The following is a 23,904-nucleotide window of genomic DNA, read 5'->3' as shown; positions in this document are numbered from 1 at the left end:
GATGACAAGCGGAAGGTCCTGTCTGCACTTAAATGCATCTGTCATCACAGTCATCCTTCAGGTTGACAGATGCTCCTAACCGAGCCCAAGAGTACTGTGGGGCAACCAAGTGCTGTACCTCGTTCATCTTCTTTATAGACATAACTTGTCATTCCCTTTCACTCAATTCACTTGGTACAAAACATATAGAGCAAGATGTTTATACACGGCCAATGGAGCAGCTACCAAAAAAGGGTCGGGTGCAGCACGCAGAAGAAACAACAGACTAAGCCACAAAATGGGTTGTCACATTCAATCTGTAGTGTGGCGTGATGGCCACATGATGGTAGGACAGATGCCGTCTTCAGAAATCCCTGTAAACGGAGCCTGTGGCATTCCTGCGCCCCTGATCAAGTGAGCATTTGCCCCATGAAACAAAGGGAGACCCCTGCTGCTCTCGGATAGGGAAACTGCTCCCAAAATTCACTGAGACAGCCTCTGCATAGACAGAGCTCTACCTCTGGCTGGAAACCAGCCAAACAGTTGACTGCGTAGATGCATGATTTGAGTGCAGTCAGTACTCTCCATGCACTGGGCGCATGCAGTGCAACCTCCTCTAGTCCTCAGAAACAAAGGCTTGTGAGCTCAACTCCCATAGCGTTTAAGTCTGAGGGAATACCTTCACGTACTGAAAATATCCTCAATATAGGAGTAGAGTAATCTTACTCATACAAAGCAAACTCAGCGCATGGGGGATGCACCAGCATGTGAAGGTCTCCCGCCTGTTCAGCAGAAGTCAGAGCAAAAAGTAGAGCAGTCTTGTTTGAAAAAATGTTTGTATCCTCTGACTGACGTGGCTCAAGCAGAGAGCAACAAAGACCTTCAGCAGTAAGGTCAAACCCCATGACAGGATGCTGAGGTTGAATCACATTTACCATTTTGGAATATTTGCACAAGTGTCAGAAACTAGCTTTTTTTTTACTGAGTGCTCTCCACACACCCACAGTGTACATAGTAAACCAAATGCATATGTGTGTGTAAGGCGGGACTTGTCCTTGGGAGAATGTGAAAAGGGAACACAATGCATTTTCCAACTCGGCACTTGAACACAACAAAGTCCTATAGTAAGAAGGACTGTGCCTTGTTCTCCTAAGGTGCTGTGTCTCTCTGGAGACATGTAGGGGGGGAGGAGCTTTTTTTGACTACATTGGTCGAGAGCCCAAACCTTTGGTGGGAGATGTAACGTTGAGAGTACTCGCATTGGGCTTAGTTTTCGCATCATTCCTTAGAGTATCAATATGCAGAGCTTCACGCTGTTTCTTTTTAAGCTCAGACTTCACTTGTATTTCCTTCGAGTGTTGCCTATACAGTCCTCGATCCTATAGAGGCCCATCCAAATAAATGGGGACCTTTCCCTTGACAAGGCATAGTGCTGTAGAGCGTGGCATATGAAAGACATAATCTGTTGGGACTCCAATTTCCTTCAGGAGAGGTGTTGAACTCCCGAAATGCACTTAACAAGTACGAAATGTACTTGTTGTCTAAACCATGATCGCAGAGCCCATTGCCTAGCTTTAGCCAGAAACTGCCATATGGGTAGAGAGGGGCTTGCCCCACAACAATTTCCGCTCAGAGACAAAGTTTGGGTTTGTGAGCAAGAAGTTCTTTCACCAAAGTAAGCAGTAAGAATGTCCCATCCTGTCCTACAGGAGCAACAACACACTGTCCTGACAATTAATCTTCATGGTCAAGCCAGTCTTTCAAGCCATGCATGTTAAGGCCAGTTTCCATGACATCATCTTGCTCCTTCCAAGAGTCTAGCTAAAATTGTAGCTTCAAAGCACTTAGTTGCTTACAGATAATCCGTCAAGTCATCAGATCAGATTCAGATGAAGCCATGTCCCTCAACCGTCAAAGCCAGGGGTCAGTACATGTAACAGCAGTCTGTCCCAGCGTCTGTCCTCAAACTTTACCTGCCTTTCCAGAGGGAGCACCAAAGGAAGTGAAAGAAATCACCAGTGAATGCTCTCCTGGCATGGAGTCCCAGAGAGATGGGGTATGGCTTGTGTTGGTCATTTTCATGGAAAGAGAGGCTGCATCCCTGAGGAAAGGAGCAAACTGGAGACGGCATCTTCCCGCAAGTAGGCTTGTTGCTCATGATGGCATCACCAAACCTACTCACTCTTGGACACGAGAGGAAAAACTTGAACGTGGCACTCCCCAGGTGGACATGCTGACCAATTGAGGCAGGTTTGGTTCACACCAAAAGCAGTTACACTAACTTCAATCCAGGTGGAGCCTTTGGTAGAACATAGCTAACTAGCACTTCCTGGCTACATTGATGCGAGTGTTGTCCTGAGATGTCCTGAGATGGCCATGATGACGGATGCTTTAAAGAGCAGACGGAGCGTTGCACCACTCATCATCATGTTTTCACATGTCCAAAGCATGATTACAGGTGCAGTCAAAAACAGCAAAAATCTGATAACCCTTAATATAGGTATTATACTGAGTGTATCCACTGAAAGGGCAGTAGTGTTACTAAGATAAACTTAACTTCAATGAAACCTTTTTTGTCTTTGGTTGTTTGGGTTTCTGTCTGTGTACTTGTGGCTTTTTAAAATAAATAAGTTGGCAAAGCTTCTCAACAGTGCAGCAAATGTAATAGCTAAACCCACAAGCTGGATATGAACATTATTATACAGTAAAAGAGTTTGGGAGAAGTTGCTCTACGTTTACTCTTTACTGCCTCGTCTGGAGTCCAGTTTGTTAGTGGAAGAGGATCAATTAGGACATATATTTATTATGAAATATATTTAGGGAATAAATTACAGCACTTCTGAATTTAATGTTGCTCTGTCATAGTAAAGTTAGGCCAATATTTATAAGCATGAGCACCTCACCAGAGAGCCGAGGCTAAACCTATTTCTGTTGTCATCAAAATTTACAGCCTTGAGCTATTCCATAGACACTGAATGAGATACCGCATTAATAGGTTCATAAAATGTTTGTTTGAGTTGTTACACCCAAATGAGCTTTTAATTACAGCAGTGCTTTCTGAAGTGAGGCAGAAAATGTGGCCCCATCTGCATAAAATCACCCTTGTTACTGCCAGTGCCACAGTCAGCATTTTTATCTCCCACAGTTCCTTCTCTATTAAAGTCTACATCCCTGTAAGATCACTGGTTAAAGGCGTAATTAAGTTTTCCCACTGCTGGAAATTGTAATAAATATTCCACAAGATTAGATGTGAGCGGTAATGATTCAGGGTTCATAGATGGATGTACTTCTGTAGCTCTGTTGAGTGTTTGGAAGAGTAGTTTTAACGTTGAGTGTGTTTTACTCTTACCAGAAAAGAGTCATATTAGAATGATGCAATTAGTGCACTCCTCTTATTTAATACGTAATTCATTTCATTAATGACTTTGTGCCTTCATGCAAATTCTTACGCTCCTCACTGTGCTGGTTTACTGTTGCTCCCTCTTATCTCTACTCAGAATAATGGCTAAGGTTAGAGTCAGCGATGTAGGTGAGAGGAACTTCCTTCCTCTCACTTTTGAGCCACTTGGTCTGACGTGGCCACAGAGAACCAGGGCTGAACCACTGACGCCACAGAACAGTAATGTGTCTTGTGTTAATGTTAAAACGTAAAGTATTTTAGGCTAAGAAACCTCAGCAACTTGGGACATGTTTCAAAAGATATGTTTATTCAATAGAATTACAGGAAAATGTAGAGATGTTTTATTTATTCATGTATTTATTTATACATCTTTAAAAAAAAAAAACAGCTTGCCAGTTATGTAGCCTTGATCTAAGTCTGACAGGATTCATAATGATCAGATTAAAAATGTGTATCTACACACACACACGATAGACTACAGTCCTGAAATTACGACAATAATATGCATCCAAGAGGTCAGGAAAGGTCAAGGATCAAGCTAAACATTTGCATTTGAGTTACTAATGTTGGCTAACTTTTACTGAAAGAAACACTTAAATTTTGCCTTCACATATTAAATACAACAACTTTCTTTTTTTAAATTTAATTAACCAAGTATTAAACTGAACACAAAACAGAGCCTTGTATCAACAAATCCACTGCTGGGTGCTTTGATGTCCCTCAGATCTCTGGTTCATAATCCTCCTGTCTAACACAAGGTCACATCTTTATTCAAGTCTCAGCTTTACCTCCGCAGACAGTTATTAAATCCAAAATATCTGATTTTAGCATTAGCTGCATATTGAATTAACATTTTGCTCTTAATCATTTTGACATTTAATAAACAAATAAATAACTACACTGTTGCCCATAAAGTTGGACTGATTTTGTTTTCAGAAAAAGTCCTCTTATCATTTTAAGGTTATGAGTGGTGGTAATAAATAGTTGCTGAATTCACATGCTATACTCCCACACAGCTTCCCATCATTTCAGTACCAGTGTAGCCTGAACATTGGGGGGGCATTTCTGCATTTCTACCTACATTAGAACTACCGGTATGAAGACACAAAACCACCCATATCATTTTAGCTGGAAATATTTATGGTTCTACAATGTTTATGAGAAACAGCTGCCATATATTATTCAGTCAAAAGACGATTGACTAAGAATTGAGAAAATCAGTTCATGAAATTAGAAATCTTGGACATTTATTTTGCATTCTGTGTGTGATCAGTTTTGAGATAATGTGAGTCTATTCCTTTTATTTATATAACATTTTGCTTCTGCTTCTTGTCTAAAACTTCACCTTTTGATCCAGCTCCTCCTCATCTGTCTTCTGACATAAAAAGACAAAAGGTTAAATGTTGAAGGAACAACAGGAGCTATAAACCACCTTTGAAACAATGATAGTGTAGGCATTTTTTTTAAATTCAGCTTCATATTTTCATTAATCATGTGATCACATTAGAAGAAAAGTGTAAGATAGAAAAGTGTAAACATCTCACTTTCATGGTCAGCAAATCAAAATCACCTTTCTACTGCAGATCACGTTTCAGCTGCCGTCTCATCTTTGTTTCTGGATTCCAGGACAGAATTAATTCAGGTTATAGAAAATCAATGTCAGCACTTGTTTTTTTCTATGTAAAAAATAATATAAAATATAAAAAGTCTTCAAATTATAAATAAAGAGGTGTTTCTTATATATCTACTTGATTCCTACAATATATGGCATATATTTGAAATGTCTAGGCCAAATGGTTATAAAGCGATTTAAAAAAAAAAAAAAAAAAAAAGGAAAGTCAAAAACAAAACATTGTTTCCCCATGTAAAAAAAATGTACCTTTAAAAATTTGAAAAGAGCGTGGGGTGTAGATTCTGGATTCCAGTGGAAATTACACCTATGAGCCTAAATATGACAAATCACAGGTACATGGAGTCAGTTCTGTTCCCTGACGAGCGCTACATAGCTAAACCAAAACCACGCACTGCAGCTGTATCAACTCACAATCTTTCTACAACACAATTTTACTGGGTTGTGAATGTTTTTTATGTAACCTCTAGGGGGGAAATCTGGGCTTTAATAGTTATTCCTCTAAGTTATGCTGCCTTGTTATCATGGCTGCTTCTGTCTCCACAGTAGACGACAAATAAAAAAGTGCACTTCAGCTCCAATCACTTATAATATGTGAACTTTTAATATGTCACATTTGTCAAGAGGTTTGGGTGTTTTTGTTTGTGCCTTAAACCATAACGGCTGCGTTGTAATCGGAGATGAACATTTTATTCTTCCGATCTCACCCTTTTTTAGTTGTTTTTTGTTGTTTTTTTAATGACGGTGGGAGCTACTTTATCTCTGGTCATGTGATCTCAAGCCTCAGCTGGTGACCCGTCTCCTCAGCTGACTGAAGCGCCTGACAGTTTAAATGTGTCATGTTTACGGTAACTGTTCTTGTGTAACTGTTTATCCAAGCCACTGAAGATAAAACCAGAGATGACTGACACAGAAAAGTGGAAAGGATCCTGGAAATAATCAACTACTCAGACATGTTCAGCGCTGCCAGCACGGCCATGAGGTTCCAGATCATTTCCTTCCTGCCAGGGACATCTTTCCTCTTGGAAAAACAGGCTTACGGCCTAGTGTTGTGCGTACAGGAAATCTGAGTTCCTGGTCTTTTGATTTAATTGACTCAATTTTTGCAGATGTCCCCCTGGTCACATGGTCCGTGTGAACGGGACCAGGAAGTCGTGCGTGTACACCCTGTGTGCCACGAGGCCCTGCCACCGCGGGACCTGCGTGGCCCAGTCTCCCTCCAAGTTCACCTGCCACTGTCCAGACGGCTACAGAGGACGCCACTGCGAGACCACGCTGGCCATCTACAGGGAGGACGTGGGCCTGAGCTTCAGCTCCCTCTTCGCCATCTGCATCTGCTTCATGGCCCTGCTGGGTAGGTAGAGCTCGCTCTGCATGTCACATACATTACACGCCTGGCCAAAGAAAAGTCCCTTTTATTCAACTGAACCAAGAGTTGAAAACCTCTAATTAGGAAAGAACTGCAGTGTATCGGGTTCAGGACGCTATTAAAGGCTAAATGACACAATGAGAAGACACATCCTGGTGCTGGGAAAATGTCACTGTGTTTCAGAAGGATCCAATTATGGGTCAGCATCAAACAAACAAAACAACAAAGGTTACTGTTGAAGCTAGGATCAGGAGAAGAACTGTCCAGCGCATGCTTAAAACCTGCCAGGATTCAGGTGGACCACGGTTTTCCTAGAAGAGATGTGTGGGATTAAACAGCTCTGTTTTCTTAAGAAAACCACTCGCAAGAGATGCTAATGAGAATAAAGAAATAAATAAATAAGATAAAAATAGAAATAAAAGGCTTACGTGTTCCTTGGAGCAGAAAGGGTTTGACAGTAGAGTAATGGCAAGAGGTCATGTGATCTCCTGAGATTCGTCTTTTTCCAGATTGATGTTTACATCAGGAAAAGACAAGTAGCAGATGGAGCGATGGGTTTCTTTCATATGGTCTTGGTTCTGCAGAGTCATGTGACCATGTGACCGTAGATATTCTATTCTATCTATCTATCTATCTATCTATCTATCTATCTATCTATCTATCTATCTATCTATCTCCATCCAGATTACAAGCAGCAAAATATATTATTTTGTTGTTGACATGAATATAAACTTTAACCTTTAATCATTTTTTAGCAGATTCTCATTAATGCAACATATTTTTTTTTAAATCGCGTAAACCTCCTCACCCCAGCAGTCTTCATGCCGTAGTGTCGGAGGGGTTATTGAATAAAAATGTCCATCATGACTAAGAGCTCTGCACATCTCACCTCCTGCTCCCAACGTTCCCTGTACCGGGTTTAACTGTTATTAAAATACAGTCAACACAGTTGTTTTGTCTTCAAATATTTCAAGCATGCCGCATTCATATTGAATAACCCTCGTAATTCTCTGACTAAATCACTGCAGGATTTGGATTTACCAATCATTTCTCTTCCAGTAAAGTTGGGTTGACCTGCAGATGGGATCTTTAAGAAACAAAACAGGCTGGGAAAGTTGAGAAAGTCTGACTTGTTGTTATTACACGGCTCTCTGATTTACAATGTTCATTGACTGAGGTCCGTCCTGGGGATGAGGAGGTGATATTCAAAATCCTCTTCAGTGCCTCACAGCCGAGCAGACAAAAGCCTGAATTATGGTTCTACGGTAAACCTACGCCGTAGGGTACGCGGCTACGCAGGAGTCTCCCCGTAGCCTACGCCGTAGCCTGACATGCTCCTCCCAAAAAATGTAACTACGCGTCGAGGCGACGCAGACCCAACGCAGACCGAGAGGGCTGTGATTGGTTTGCTTGGTAGCAACGCATTTCCGGTTCCGGTTCGTGAAGCAATGGTGAACTTTCAGCACTCTATTCTTCGTGTCTGTGTGATTTTTTTTTTTTTTTTTTTTTTTTTGGGGGGGGGTGGGGGTTGTTTAGTTTTTTTGCAGCTAAACAAAGTGTCAACTAGCGCTCTGGGGGGGTATTGCACCGCGGAGAAATGGAGTGACGGAGAAGTCCGAAGGGTTCATGACGGCGTCACGGCAACGGAGTAGGCTCTGCGTTGGTTTAACGCAGAATCTTAAATCAGGCTTCAGGTTGTTCTGTTTGGTTTTTAAGGTGTGGAGCTCTGAGAGTCTCAGTTTGAAGATGTTTTTCAGGTGTAAGTTTAACAACTCAGCCTGAGGCTTGAGGAGTTAAATAAGTACCTTAAAACATCCAAGGAACCAAGGTGATATCCATTTGAAAACAAAAGACGTACACTTGAAAAACAGGAAAATGTTTGTTTTCAAAAAGAGTCATTAAATTTCTCCTCCGGTGTCATTATAAATAAGCACAGAATGCACTCCCCCGATGTCTCATTTAGCCATCATAGCAGCCATGTTTCAGTGGTTTTTTTTGCCCATCACAGACGAGGTCAACCAGCGATGGGGCCCTAAGATGGAGAGACTTCAAGTACACTTAGAATAATGACAGATGCTGAGAAATGAGTTCAAGGAAACTACAGATAGATGGGATGAAAATGAAATTAAATGAAATTATTGGATTGACATTTGAATAAAAGGACTTTTTAGGAGCTCACGTTCTTTCTCTCACACAGTCATATATTCTAAGCCAGCAGTGCCAGATGTTTTCTTCCATAATGACTGCCTACCTGGGGCCTCGCAACAGACTGCACACCAGAAAATTGCTGCCATCACGTGAGGAGTTTCTTTTATTAGGTGGCTTAAAAAAAAATAAAACGGAAGAAAGAAGTTGAATTATTTCGCTTGACAGATAGAAGAGTAAAAGGGAATATGTTATAATGACTGTTTCAGGTCTGCAAATGCAGTGAACCTGCAGAGGCCTCTAATTGTGTGGAGGATGGCGAGTGTTGTCCATTATGTCTGACAGCTTTAGCAGCATCCGAACAATCAGTCCCAGCGCCTGCAGACCCGTCCGCACCGGCACAGACCCACGCTGTTTCATCAGCCTGTTCCCTGTGTGAGGCTGCTGTGCTATGCTGTGTTACACTAATGAGTGTGTGTGTGTGTGTGTGTCACCCTGAAGGCTAACAGACACACACAGACACACGTGCAATGCAAAAGAATCCTTTCATTTTATGCAGAACCTTTTTTTTTTCCAGCTGAGCTCTGGTCTGTCCACCATGTGAGGGCAGGGAGGGCAAGGAGGTTAGTATGCTCTAGACTCTAGACCTCTGTTGGATTTCAATTGATAATTTAGCATTTAGTTAGTTCTCTGATTTATAATAGGAATACAGCATCAAGTGTTTTGGTAAATGCACTTTTAAAGTGGGGAAGGCAGTTTATGACCTTTGACCTGTTTTTTCCCCAGTGCGTCTAAAAAGCTGCCGTCTCAAATTTATAAAAAATAGATAAATAAATAAAACAAGATCAGGGTTCTGGAAAATGATGATCTGCTGTTTGGCATACAATCATGCACTTAACTACTGGTTTTGATTCGGTTTGGGTTCAAGAGCATCCAAGTCCACCTCTCAGAGGAAAAACCCCACCATGAACTTTACAAAAACAACTTTCAGCAAACATTTACGGACTATAAGCTTCCTGAAGAAGGTCAGACATCAACGCCGTGTTGCACATTCAGTGCAGTCTTTGACCCAGGTGAACACCCGGGAATCTGTGGTCCTTCACTGTTTCTCCTACTTTGTCCTGTTCACACTGCAAATGAGAGGATTGTTCTCCACAAAGCGCTCCGCCACTTCTCCGTACTCTGTCTCCCAGCTGTCACCAGTCGGCCCCAGCTGCAGTGTCTCAGCAGATGACAGTTGTTGGAGTTGGTTGGTAGTTTTCCTGGTGGTCTGAGCGGTGCAGGCTGGAGAGTGATGAGTGAGTCCCCTGTGGTCCTGTCAGGCCGTTGACCCCCTGATGAGACCTCCCTCTGGTTCACATTTCACCAGAATGAGTTTAATGTGGGATGTTTTCATTGGTTCTGCTTTATTGGCTCATTTCATCTCTGTTTTATATATTATCAAATAATGAGGTTGAACTTTTTCTTCAACTTCTTGAGTTTGTATATTAGGATTCACAGATTATGAGCCTTCTGTTTAGTTTAGTTTATTTTTTTCATTGTAAAATCTTTCCCCCCTCCAGTTTAGACTTCATGCACATATCTGAGAAAGGTTGACAGCCGCCCAGATTCTGGTACAGAGCAGAAACCCTATGATCTTTGTTGTGTCACGTGCCTTTTATGTTTCAGTTTGCTGTTTTGTTCAGGAAGGAAACCCTCAGCTGCAGAAGTCTAAAGAAATCCTCTGTGTTTATTAGTATTTCTTTTCTGTTGTGTTTCACCTGTACACATCCGTGATACTTTTGTTTCCTAGTTGTTCTTGAGCGCTTTAAGTGGATTGATAGATGCAGATACGGATACTACGAGTATATAAAGCAGCCACTCTGCTATTGTCATCTGTTTACTTGGAAGCCTATAAGAGCCTTGTAAAATCGGATTCCTAGGTTTCGTCTGTCTACCTTTGATCATGGGGGGTATTATGTTGCTAGAAGGCAGCGATCGCCTGAAGATGCAGCCGTTTTTATGATAGTTATGCTTTTTTATTCACCAAAAAATCACCAAATTAACGGCAGGAATCTGAGGTTAGGAGGTGTGTATTTGCTAAACGCGCGTGAAAGAGCCCCCGCGCTGAACTTTTAGAGGGTGAGCTGCAACCCGCTGTCTGATTTTCTGTTTTTAAAATCAACACGTTTCTGTCTTCCTGCCTTTCTGTTTGCATTTGCATTCTGAATATTCATCTCCCTGCACTTTTAGCTCTCTGTTCCTATATCTAACGGAGAGCCCAGGGCGGTTTCTGCAGAGAACGTGCCCCGGGCACCCTCAAAAAAAAAGACTTGTCGCTACAATGGCATGTTTTCCCCTCTTTAATTGAGGACAATGCAACAGAAGAGGAAAGAGAAGAAGAGCCAGAGACAAAAGAAACACGGATCAGAGGGTTAAAAATAAAACGGGACATGGAACAATACCAAAAGAAAACAAGAAGGCGCTGAGATTACAAAGTGGAGGCGACGTGCAACACATGACGGGAAGGGAGGGATGTAGAGCTGAGAAAGATGGTGGCGTTATCGCGCCGCTGCTGGTCCCGTCTGCCGGCCTGATTGGTTATTCAGAGCACATCTCCTTCACACCTTGAGACTAGTCAGACACAGTTCAAATGTTCATTTCTCCCTCTCTTCTTTTTACCTTTATTCCGCAGCGCTGCTTCCCAGATTGGCTTTGGGCTCATATTAAATGTGAAATCCAACCTTGATCCTGCCGAAGCTCAGTTCTGTTTTAAGTGTTAATTACTTGATTTGTAGGCATATACGTCGCTGTTTACTCAAACCTGCAGAAATTGAGATCAATGCTCCAGGGGCTCTGGAAGTAATTTCGATTGGTGGGGCATCCTGCGCTCGATTGGTCAAGCGTGCGTCTCTCTGAAATTCAAGCAGCAAGACAGACTGTTTTTTTAATGCCTTAATTAAATATTGCTTGTGCAGACGCCAAATATTTGAATAGGAAGAACAAAAGAAGGGCATCGTGACGGGGGGAAATTAAAGACACAGTCTGCACCAAAGATAATTGAACTTGATTGGTATCCTTCATGTAATAGTCTTCATTTGTGATTGTCAGTTTACTTCCCCGACAAATTTGTATCATTATTTTGATTAGTTTTGAGTCTTTGATACTGAGATATTTGCAAATGTAACTTTGTGGCATTCGGCAGAAAATATTTACTCCTCTTTTCAAGCAATTTTCCAAACTATTCAACCATTTTATGGCTGGTGTTTGCAACTCATCTGCAACCTTCGGTGGCTTGTCTGAGTAGATTAAAACTCACCATGACGCACTTCAGGTCCGTTTATTTCTGCTATTGCAAATCTTACAAAAGTCATCTCAGGGAACCTTAAAAAGAAAGTAAACAAGTGCAGTCCACGTGCTTAAATGGACCGATTTTCTCTTTAACTTTTGGATCCTAATCCACTTTTTATCGACTGCTGGCCAGTCCCAGAATCTGTCTGTCCTGCAACATTTACGAGCTGGTCCTTGCAGCTTGTGGAAGCCGTTGTGAGTGTTTACACCTGTGTGATGGCGCTTGAAGTTTGGAGATCCCCAGAACTCCTATTGACAGTAGTTTTATGCTGCTGCCTCAATTTATTGCGACTGAAAGTAGAAGTTATCAAACATAAATCTGGTTTTATAAGTACAGGGGGATCTGATGTATGCCGAACAGCCATCATTTCCAGTGATATCAGTGCAGCACAGAGGAGACAGAAGAGCGAGGGGGCGGCGCGTAGAGCCATGGAAACAACTGAGGTCACAGCATGTCCACGCGCTGCAGGCTGAATACCAGTTATTGCTTTGGCATTATGAGCAAACCTGATGAAATTGCAGCCCGTTACAGAGTGCAGTTTTCATCAACACCGGTATTGTATTTGAACAAAGCACCATCCACAATAAGTACGGCGTACCAAGTGCACCAATCACTTTTGACTGCTCGTACATCAGCACAGACTGGAGTTGCACTTCACGGGGAGGTGCATGTCTGTGCCGGAGGCTCCCACACCCTCCAGTCACAAACACAGTCACAATAATGTTATTTCTATTTCCAGATTTCTTTGTTGCTTCGACAAAAGGCTCAACTCCGGTATCCACAAGTTTCAAAGGAGATACTTCAGCATTGTGCCATTTTTCTTTTCACGAGCTGATGCAATTGCCTCGAGTCTTGATAAAATGTTTGTAACACGCTAAGGTCAAAAAATACTAAATGGTTACGGTATCAGTGCTGCCTTTTCGATCAGGCATTTGCACCTCTTTCCCGTGGCATTTTAAGCAGTGGGTTGAGGTGCTATTTACCAATCCTCCCCCTCTCCTCCACCTCACACAAGACTGGAGGTTTTGAATGACAATGGAAGCAAAAGCTTGCAAGTTTCAAGACAATGCAACCATTATTATTATATCTAAGCACAAATTGTGCTCAATAAACAAAGCTTAAAGTAGTTTATCAGTGTAAGAGAAAGTACACAGTGGCATCGTTAGTGCTCCGAAACGGATCTCAAAATAACTGTCTGACAGTTTTATTCTCAAATACTTTAACTCTCTCCACTGCAGTCCTGCACTTGGGCTTTTAGGTACCGTCTTTTTGCAAGTCATGTTGAACTGTCTCAGTTTGTTAACACACAAATGTAATTCAGCAGGTAGTAAACCGGACAATCATATCTGATGGTGCAAAGACATGATGATGACCAGCTCGTGTTCTGCTGGCTCGTCTGAATCAGGGAAGAAGTTCTGGTCGACAGGTGTTGGTCACGACATACGTCATCATCCATTAAGTTGATGTATGTGGATCAGAGTTCTGCAGCGAGTGGCCTGAAGGACTCACAGCCACATCCAGTGTTTTTGTCTCTTAAATAAATTGTTATGCCCGATCTAGAGGTCGTTAAAGGACATGACATGAAAGAGGCCTCATGTCCCCCAATACTCAAACAGCCAGAGACCTTGCCAAGTTGACAAATGATGTTTTACCACATTTACAAGCATTTTCCAAGAAACTACAGTTACAGCTTCACCGTGGAGCAAGGCCAAAACAACAAACAAAACAGAAGCTACCTTAAATAACCAACCGTACCCACCAGAAGACAATGACTTACCTCCCTAACTAAAGTAAACGTGAGGAAACTAGAATCGTAATAAACGGCAGCCCACCCCTACAAACTGTCGGATTTTACATTGCTGTCGTTGTTACCACCACAAGTGGCTCTCCTTGATCGTCCAACATCCTGGCCCTTTCCTCCGTTTGGTGTAGCTTCACGTAGCCAGGAACTGGAACGCTTCACCAGTCCTGCTCCGGCACCAGGTCCGTTATCTACGCCAGTGGTTCCCAACCTTTTTTCCTTGGATCCCCCCCTACTTGTGTCTAAGACCAGCCAGCCCCCCGACCCGTACGTACTAGCAGCAAAAGAGTAAAGTGATTCGTTACAAATCTTTAATTGAAAAAATGAACATTAATTATGTTTTTGTAATACATTTTTCTTTGGTTTACCCTGTATACATATGACTTTGTCTTTCTCACTTTCATTTTGTGTCACCAATGTATAAAATACGCACAGAAAATAATTGCAAAGACATAAAATAATTTCTGAAAAATGTCTCTTTTAGAGAGCAACATTTTTTTAACATTTTTCTTTTAACAACCTGTCGGAGTAGTAGTATGATTAAATGTTGAATAATGATATAATAATAAGTTATTACGTTTTTATCCTTCTAATACTACGTGGGTTTATACAGACTTGGATTACAGTATTCCATTAGGTGTGTTATTATTATTTTTTATTCATTTAACATGCACGAATATAATTTTTACAACTGAATATCCTCAAAGCAGACAAAGTTTCGCGCCCTCCCAGAGATCTCTGGCGCCCCCCCAGGGGGGCCCGACCCCAGGTTGGGAGACACTGATCTACGCAATACACACACAGCACACCAGGAGTAACACCCCCATTCACAAAGATTAAACAATATGTCTCAAATAAATGTTTCATACGACAAACTAAACCTGGAAAGTGCAGAATTTTTCTAAACCATTTATTTGGTCTGAAGAAAAAAATCTATGAAGATAAATGAAACTAATTGTATCCTCAACAGCTGGTAGCATGCAAAGTGTGGAAGGGAGGAGTGTTTTTCTCACAGTCTTCCCTGTTAGACGTGCTGATGATAAACCTGGTGCATCAAAGCAGTTGGAGGGTCTGTTTGTTTGCTTCTTTGTTTGTTTGTGGATCTGAAACTCACATCCAGGTGAACTGTTTGAACGAGCACTTGTACGATGGTATTTGTCTTTGGACTGGACCGTGCACGTGCAGAATGATTGAAATGGTGTCCAGATTTTCCTTCCAGATTGTATATGATATGTTTTATGTGTTGATCTACAGCAGTGTCCCCCAACCTGGGGTCCGGGCCCCCCCTGGGGGGGTGCCAGAGATCTCTGGGGGGGCGCAAAACTTTGTCTGCTTTGAGGATATGCAGTTGTAAAAATTATATTTATACATGTTAAATAAATAAAAAATCATAATAACACAACTAATGGAATACAGTAATCCAAGTCTGTATAAACCCACTTAGAAAATATATTTTGGTCATTTTAAAATACGTTATAAGTTATTTATCAGGATAAAAACTTAAAAACGTATTATTATATCATTATTCAACATTTAATCATACTACTACTCTGACAGGTTGTTAAAGGAAAAACCTTAAAAAATGTTGCTCTCATATTAAAAGAGACATTTTTCAGAAATATTTTTATGTCCTTGCAATTATTTTTTGTGCGTGTTTTATACATTGTTGACACAAAAGGAAGGTGAGAAAAACAAAGTACAGGGTAAACCAAAGAGAAATGTATCAAAAAAACATAATTAATGTTAATTTTTTCAATTAAAGGTTTGTAACGAATCACTTTACTCTTTTGCTGCTAGTACGTACGGGTCGGGGAGCCCGGCTGGTCTTAGACACAAGTAGGGGGGGCTCCATGGAAAAAAGGTTGGGAACCACTGACCTAAAGTATATTTCAGAAAAGCAGGATTTATGCAAACTGGGTATCTTGAATCTAAAGAGAGGGAAACTCAGGGTTTTCCATTCAAGATAGCGAGATTACTTCAACCAAACACCGAGGTTTAACTCAGACCGTTTCAGAAGCGGAAGCAATGTGAACTTCTGTTACCATAGTAACTTGCTCTGTAAACCTAACCTGGGTTTTGTTCAACAAAGCTGCAGTACCTCTCTGCCTCCACCTTCTCTGGAGCTTAACCAAGTTAACCGCCATCAGAGAATTTCATGTTGCAACTATTAATGCACATTTTTGGAGGCATGTGAACACAACAGCTCCTTTTATGGATGGAGAGGCTGCGCTGGTGAGGATAACGCTGCCTTTACATTGGGAAAGTGCATTCATGCTCCCACTAGATTGTTTGGCTTACTCAGATGGTTTATGTTAATGTTTTTCTGCTCATTTACATGTATTTTTATACTTTATTTCATCTGATTTTAGTTGCCACTCATGATTTTGCTTTGCTGGGGCAGCTTGTTTGGATGTGGGTGACAGCCGTGAGCCTGTTACACGCCGCTTACACATCGCAATAAGATTTTTATGCTTCATCCTCAGCTGTGTCCGAGATTTGTTTGTTTTTGTTTCTATCTGCATTTCACCTGCATGAAAAGTGACTCTTGGGCAGCCTATGATACGGCCGGCCACTTATTAACTGACTTATAACAGTCGTTAGCTATTTAAATGACGCATTCACTCGCTGTGTAATTTCTCCCACATCAACTCCCCATCTTCTGCTGCTGCAGCGGTATTACCTTTCCTCAATAAGATGAGCTCAAATTCACTTTTTGATTGCAGTAAAAAAAAAAAAAGGGCAGTAGGTCTTGCCGTGGGAATCCCGGTAATGAAGATCCACTGATGAGGCCTTTATACTGTCGGTAACTTGGAGTTAACATACTCAGAAGTGACTGAACCAACACCAGACCCCTGATTCAAAAGCACAAGTGCTGACTTGTCAACACTGACTGCGTTTACATGCAGTCAATAACCCTTTTAAAACCCGAATATTGGCAATAACCCGAATTTGCCATGTAAACACCAATAACCCCTTTGAATAACCCAAATTTGCTCATATTCCGGTTTTTAAAAACCTGAATATGACCCCTGGGTTACTCCTTTTAAAACCTGAATATTTGGTCATGTAAACGCCAAACGGAATATCCCCATCAAACGGAACAGGAATTTGTTTTCTGCGCATGCTCTGTTCACAAGGAATCCTGGTCTTTTGAGTCCAGGAAGTTCTTATAAACATGGAGCAAGGCAAGACCAGGAGGAGACTAATCACTTCATAAATGTAGTGAAGGATATGAACATTTTGGCATTTGTAGACGGTAGAAAGTACCGGGATAGACAGATTTACAAGAAGGTGAGCGAAAAGTTGTGCGAAGCAGCATTTGTTTTGAATTTGGATACAGGAAGAAGAAGCGGAAATGACGGTAATTGCGTCATCACGTTCTCCGCACGTCGCTGGTTTGATCGAAATATCCCGAATGATTAATTACCATGTATACAGGGATAACCCTGTTTACTCACGCATGTAAACGGAATATTCCGAATGTTTCAGTAACCAGAATATTAGCAATAACCCACATTTTGACTGCATGTAAACGTAGTCATTGAGTGAGTGTTTTAACTCCTGAACTTACTGAAATAAGCTGCTGCATGATTCTGGACACAGTAAAGCGAAAAGGTTGAACTTGTCCTTGAAGCATCAGTGTAAGGCTGATGCCTTGCGGATGTCAATCCTCATCCCCAGTCACCAGCTCTGACAGAAGGAAGCCCACCCTGCGTGCAGGGGATTTCCTGAGGCTTGCCATGCAGCCCTGGCTGTCTGACGCCGTGATGTTGAGCGCTGCACGTCCACGATGCTGCATCATAACTGGCATGTGTCATTTTCTGACTTGAGCCTGTCACAGGCAGTCAGTCCACTTCATTACCGGGGCAGTGTCCGTTCACTCTGCTGACAGTGAGTCTGACATATCTAAATGAAGACGGGCTCCTTAAGTTCACTGGGTTTAAATTACAGTAACTGGGAAATAATGGAGGAGTGTCTGATCTGCCAGGTGGATATCAGGAAGAGTCCGTGGCATGTTTGTGAGTCGCTCCCGAGGCATCACTTGAGCAGAAACCTCACTGTCTGTCAATGCTTCGGGTTAAAAGTGAAGTCTGAGAGCAGAAGAAAGCATTGTTTGAATTCAAAGACCACGCTGTTAGTCCTTTTTACAGCACTTGAAGCTGCTTCCTGCTCCCTTGTTTGGTCTCGTGAGAGACGCACACGTACACACACTCTCGCAAAAACAAACACTAATCCTGCCCAAAATGCCCAAAGCAGGGGGGGAAGTCAGTTTCACTTAATTTCTAAAAGTAAAGCCTGCTGTAGGAAGACTACAAAGCAGCCAGCTCCCAGCACAAACCCGTTTCCATCTCTCCGACGCCCCAGACGGCGTCTTGATCTGTTTATTTCTCACGTTCCAACCCGGTGAATTTTAAACATCTATGCACATGTGTGTAAATGAGTTTTAGCCCAGTCTTAAAACATTTCCCCCGAAAATCTGCATTCAATGTTCCTTCTGAAATTTGATTTGGACGTTGCCGCGGTTACGAAGCGTGGGGCGGCGCGCAGGACCACCTAAATCTATTTTCCTGCCGAATTCCACTCGTGTAGCTTATTAGCCTGAACAAAAGTCTTCCCCTGTTGCTCAGCTGCTCCGGGAAACGTGCGCTCCTGTCATTATGTGAGCATGTTGGCTAATTAGCCGGTGGACTGTGGCGCGTTACACAGCATTTCAATTCGGCCGCACCTGCTCAGATGCATGTGCAGCTCTCAGCCATCAACGCGGCGGTAAACACCCAGGTTGTTTACTTTGTGCTGCTCTCCCCCAGGAGATCGACCTGCCTGCGTCTGAGTATTAACTGCATCAAACAGCAGCGCAACCTTGAAACTTTCAAATAACCTCCAGTCCAAACGCACGGACAGATTACCCTAACGTGATTTGAGGGTTACTTTGCAGGTCTGCGGACGGACTTGTCTGAACGCTTTTCGGAGTTGACCATAAATCCATTTCCCTCGACTCCCTCGACAACATTTAACATCATTTATAGCCCGAACCTACAAGTTGCAATGGATTGGAGACTGAAAAAAGATTGAAGTCTTACATTGACTCTGACTTTGACTTTGCTAGAAATATTTCCTGATTTGTTGTCATCATTTAATTTGTCAATACACATTTCTTTCCTACATATTTCATATAATTTCCACCTATTTCTTCTTTAAAACGTGGATGAAGGTGCACGAAAGGTTGTCAACATTTCATTTTCCACCGCAGGTAGTACTATCCGCACGTCGGCAAGACATTTTCCCATCACCACAGCCGCACTGAGGAAAGTTTGTTCTTTCTGGACCCAACATGTAAGTGCAGCATCCATTGTTGTTGGAAGACATGAGCTTATTAAAGAAGAAACCGCTGCTTCTGTTAGCTTTTCTTTCTATTTTAAAAACCATTTATTTGCTCCTACTGCATTTCCAGTGATGATTCTCCAACAAATCATTGGTCACATCCCATCAGGGCATTGAGACTATCGGTACTTTATAATAAGTGTAATCGGGAGCAAAGGCATAAAAGAAAAGGCAAAAACAAGACGATGAGATGAACTTTAGCAGGCAATGGAAAATTGCCAAATTACTTTTTAGCTGCACACTGGTTGACCTTTAGAAGCAGGATCAAATGCTAGCGCGTCAGGAACAGTGGACGGTGAACGGTGATGGATGAAGCCCGTGGAGATGCATGGCTGCAGCAAACAGAATTATAGTTTGGTGAGGTAGAAATCCATAACATATTATTGACTCGGGCTGATACACTCATAGACACAGATCTCATTGTACGGCCGCTTGGATATTGATTTTCTGACTGGAAATCCTATTACAAAACACACACACACACACACACACACACACACACACACACACACACACACACACAGCATCATTTGGATTTCCCTGCTCATAGGAATACCTCCGTGTGAATGTGTGTATCAGCAGGTGTTACCAAACAACAGTGAAATCAATGTGAAATGACTTGATTGACTTGGGATTTTCCAGGAGTGCGTCTGTGGGGGGGGGGGTTGGTCCCCCAAGCATCTGCAGGTGGGGGTTATCGGTAAAGGCCAAGAGATTGGATAGGAACATCTTCAGAAGGAAAAGCAGCATCTGAGTGAGGGAGACAACTGTTGAGAGAAGCGTTGACGGAGGACGGGGTTGAGTAGAGTGTAGCGGACTTGAATTAGCTTTAGAATAGGATGAATAAATAAGAAAAGTAATGCGTGTTGTCGCAGGATGGAGACGCACACTTTGATGTATAACACACCTGGGTGCACGTTACGGTTTGGGGCGAAGAAACTGCCGAAGAAATGGCATAAATTTCGCCAAAATTACATGATTAATTGAAAATGGCCGACTTCCTGTTTCGGCCATGGCTCCAAGAGACTTTTCTTTGAGTTGCGACATGATACAGGTGTGTACTGATTTTCGTGCATGTACGTCAAACCGTATTATGGGGCTTGAGGCACAAAGTTTTCTAGGGGGCGCTGTTGAGCCATTTTGCCACGCCCATTAATGCAAACCATTTAATATCACATTTATCGCCAGGCCTGACTTGGTGCAAAATTTGGTGACTTTTGGGGCACGTTTAGGGGGAAAAAAGGCCCTCCGTTGTTGGAAGAAAAATAAAAACGAGAATATCTCCTACAGATACAATAGGGCCTTCGCACTGTCCGTGCTCGGGCCCTAATAATAATAATACCATTAAAAATCGAATTATTAATTACAAAAATAAATAAATCAACCTTTCTATTTAGAAGTCCACCTGTCAGATAAATGTCTGTTTTTATATTAATTTAATTATAATATTAATGGTTAAATTTATTTCTATTTATCCCTATGTATCCCTATTTTATTTTCATATTTCATTTAATTTCTTTACAGGTGGTTCATTAATTTCCCTAAACCCAAAATAAATTAACAAGTAGAACACTAAGAACAATAAAAAAATTTTTTTTTTTTTTTGTGCTGCATCAACTGTAATGACGTTTTCTGATTAAAAAAATATATATATATTTTTTTTTAAACCAATAATTTATTATTTCAATCATCTTCACATAACTGCCAATCACTCTTAGTGAAATAAATAAATAAGATTAAAAAAATGATTAAACTCTTTGGTAACCCTGGGTTACAAGAGCATGATTCATGATACGGTAGTAAGAGTCGACCACAGAGGGCGAGAAAGCTGCACAAAAACAGAAAAAGAGGAAGATCTGGTCAAAGACAGCACGGGACCTCGGAGGCTCTGCAAACAAATAAACACGTAATCCTTCTTTTCTAACTAAGCTCAGAGATACAGATCCAATTCTCCCGTTTCCCTGCTGGCCCTCTCGGGGCGGCGTTGAACAGAGCAGATTAATCTTGAACCCCCTCAGCCCAGCTCTGCTGCTCACCTGCCCGTGGAGGTCACTCCATCCCTTCTCCACACTCCTGAAACCCAGCAGAGGGAAGACAGAGGCTTCACCTCCATAAACTAGAGCAGGAGCTCACCTCATACCTGCAGTATATTTGCTTCAGCAGCAATTAGACTCTATTTTCCCTTCATGTGGGCCGAAGCACTAATGCACAGGATATTGATTCAGGCGTTGCAGTGCAGTCATCCTCTCAGCGGCTCAATATCAACTTTCTTTGTCTCCTCACAAATCATTTCTTTTTGTGTTGTGTGAGAGAGAAATCTGCAACAAAGCCAACGTGAAGCCTAACGTAGTGCACTTAGAGGACTTGTTTTATCATCGGTGAAGGGGGCGCGATGTGCCCTCCCACGTCGGCAGCGTGTGATGGGGTTGAAGTTTGTCTCGATAAATCTGTGGACGCTGGTGGGCAGCGGGCGTGAGCGGCCGACCCGAGCCGGGTCAGCAGTAGTGAGCTGGGATGGAAAACAAGGGGCATTCACTCAGCTCCTTCAGCTGGGGTTCATCAAGTCACTCTGAAGAATTTAATCTATGAAAACGACAGGCCGGGGGATTTAAAATTCAGGAGGTGTACTTGTTTCACATGCCTCGACTTCTTATCTAATCTGTGTCTTTAAATGTAGAACAGCCGGAGCAAATGATGGATGGACGAAACACTGACAGAACACGTATCAGTACAGTACTATGGAAGAGTATTAGGGTCATGCAGGAGAAAAAATATTTGAGAGGGGAAGATCTTTTATTGTGCACTTCGAGAAAAAAGTCGAAATGTTGAGAAAAAAGTTGAAATGTCGAGAAAAAAGTCGAAATGTCGAGATTAATGTTGAAATACAATTTCAAGAATAAAGTCGAAATTTCGTGAATAAAGTCGAAATTTCGCCTTTTTTCTTAACATTTCAACTTTATTCACGAAATTTCGACTTTTTTCTCAACATTTCGACTTTTTTCTCGACATTTTGACTTTTTTCTCTAAATTGTACTTCAACATTAATCTCGACATTTCGACTTTTTTCTCGTCATTTCGATCTTTTTCTTGACATTTCGACTTTTTTCTCGAAGTTCATAATGGAAAAAAAAAATCTTCCTCCTCTAAAATATTATTCTTATTTTTCTCCTGACTGGCCCTAATACTCTTCCGTACAGTACAGATGAAATCTGTAATGAGCATTAAAGTCACTCTTGGTTTTGGACAGTTTTTTTCCCCACCAGGACACAGATTCAGTCCAACACATCAGTTTGTTCTGTGGTTTTGCAGCTGTCATTAGCTGCATCATATGGAAGTGGGAGGCATGAAACGGCTGCAGACATGCTGCTGTGATTTCCACCTGCTGCTGCAACACCACAAAACTCTGAGTTCCTAATCAGGCGTAGTTCAACAGCGCCAGCTGATCAAAAACAGGACGTGGTGAGGTCCCCACTCTGGTATGTTCATGTCCCCGAAGACGACGGATGAAAGGAGTCGGAGCACATCTAGTCCAGTGATCCAAATTACAGCAAACGTTTGTCATTAGTCCGTGTCAGTCTCGCAGCATCCTTGAATAATGTCCTCAGGCCGAGCCCCGTGTCTTCACTGGCCCTGGAAACATCCACGTTTCTGCATCACTCGCTTCTCAATACAGTTCTGATTTCCTTTATTTTTCTTAGTAAATTGAGGCCACAGCATCTGGGCCGGCGGACTGAGGCTGAGATGTGGTTTTGGCAGGTTCACTGCCTCCTGGCATGGAGGCCAGCTGGTGCAGCAGTCAGCCACGGCTCCTGCAAAAACAATCATCTGTCCTCCTTCCTCTCTTTCTCTCCCCTTTTTTCCCCTCGGACTTCTGGCTCAGTGGCCATTACAAACCATATAGGCATTCAAAAAAAGTAAGCACCGAATCCCTTGAAACAATTTGCCTCATGAATCTGCCAAACACTTAAGTTGAGGGCAACAAGTTGACAGTAAAAGACTATTGATCCCCCCCCATCTCTTACTGTGCAGCCGTGTCTGGATCAGTGGCTTTCGTCGTGCAGAGTTGTCACAAGGCGGGCCATGTTGCTCATTTGGTGTCGTCACACGGTGAACCGAGCTGCCGGGCTGCAGTGGTGACGTGAAAGAATCTGAATAAATAAATCCGTAAAAATCCTCAGCTTGATGGAGAAAGACAGAAAGGGGGGGGGTTAAAATCTCTGTTGGAGTTGTTTAAACTCAGCTTTCTTCTTCAGCCATGCTGATGATTCGCTGTGATTAATAGGATTTGAAGTGCGTGGATGTTTATAATGCTACCAGTTAAAATCAGCTGTGGTACGAAATGCTGCTTTTCTCAAATGTGATTAAATGCTTCTCTCCTATCTGGAGTCTTTGGGAAAAACGGAAAAAAAAAAGAAAGAAAGCAGATCTTAAGATACAGCGGTGTCTGAGTCGGGATGTAATTCAGTCAGTTAATGACATCTGGTTGTAAATTCTCCAATTTTATCTCAACATTGTGCTCAGACTCCACAAGTTGCTTCCGATGCAGCTCTGTTGGAGGAAGTCACTTTAATTCAGTGGCAGGGAAGTGCAGAGTGAAACAGCGGGTTGGTGGGGATGTAAGGCAGATTAATATCAGGGAGAAGCCAGTGGAGAAGTGACGGGGAAGAGACAAGACACACAGGATTTGTCAGACATTTGGAAAGGTCACAGCAACGCTGGAGTCTGCAGGACCAAACAACAACACGTGGACTAGTAGAGTCTGACTCGCCCACAGTCTGCTTATTTACCACAGCCTTCACTTCTTCCTACACGTTTGTTGCACATTTCCTCTCACATGCATTTTTAATTAGTCTTAACCATTGCTGTC

At 42.2% G+C, this 23,904-nt stretch overlaps 1 protein-coding gene across 1 annotated transcript in view; it reads left to right on the top strand.

The window, feature by feature from the left end:
* si:ch211-186j3.6 (neural-cadherin) overlaps nucleotides 1-23,904 on the top strand; it is a 361,581-nt gene that overhangs the window by 329,355 nt on the left and 8,322 nt on the right. The window contains exon 35 of the mRNA XM_061737325.1: nucleotides 6,119-6,363. Within this exon, the coding sequence (XP_061593309.1) occupies nucleotides 6,119-6,363 (245 nt within the window). The remainder of the gene's footprint in view (nucleotides 1-6,118; nucleotides 6,364-23,904) is intronic.

This window comes from Cololabis saira, chromosome 2 (assembly GCF_033807715.1).
Source record: "Cololabis saira isolate AMF1-May2022 chromosome 2, fColSai1.1, whole genome shotgun sequence".
Taxonomy (NCBI): Eukaryota; Metazoa; Chordata; class Actinopteri; order Beloniformes; family Belonidae; genus Cololabis; species Cololabis saira.
This window is presented reverse-complemented; position numbering and strand designations above follow the sequence as displayed.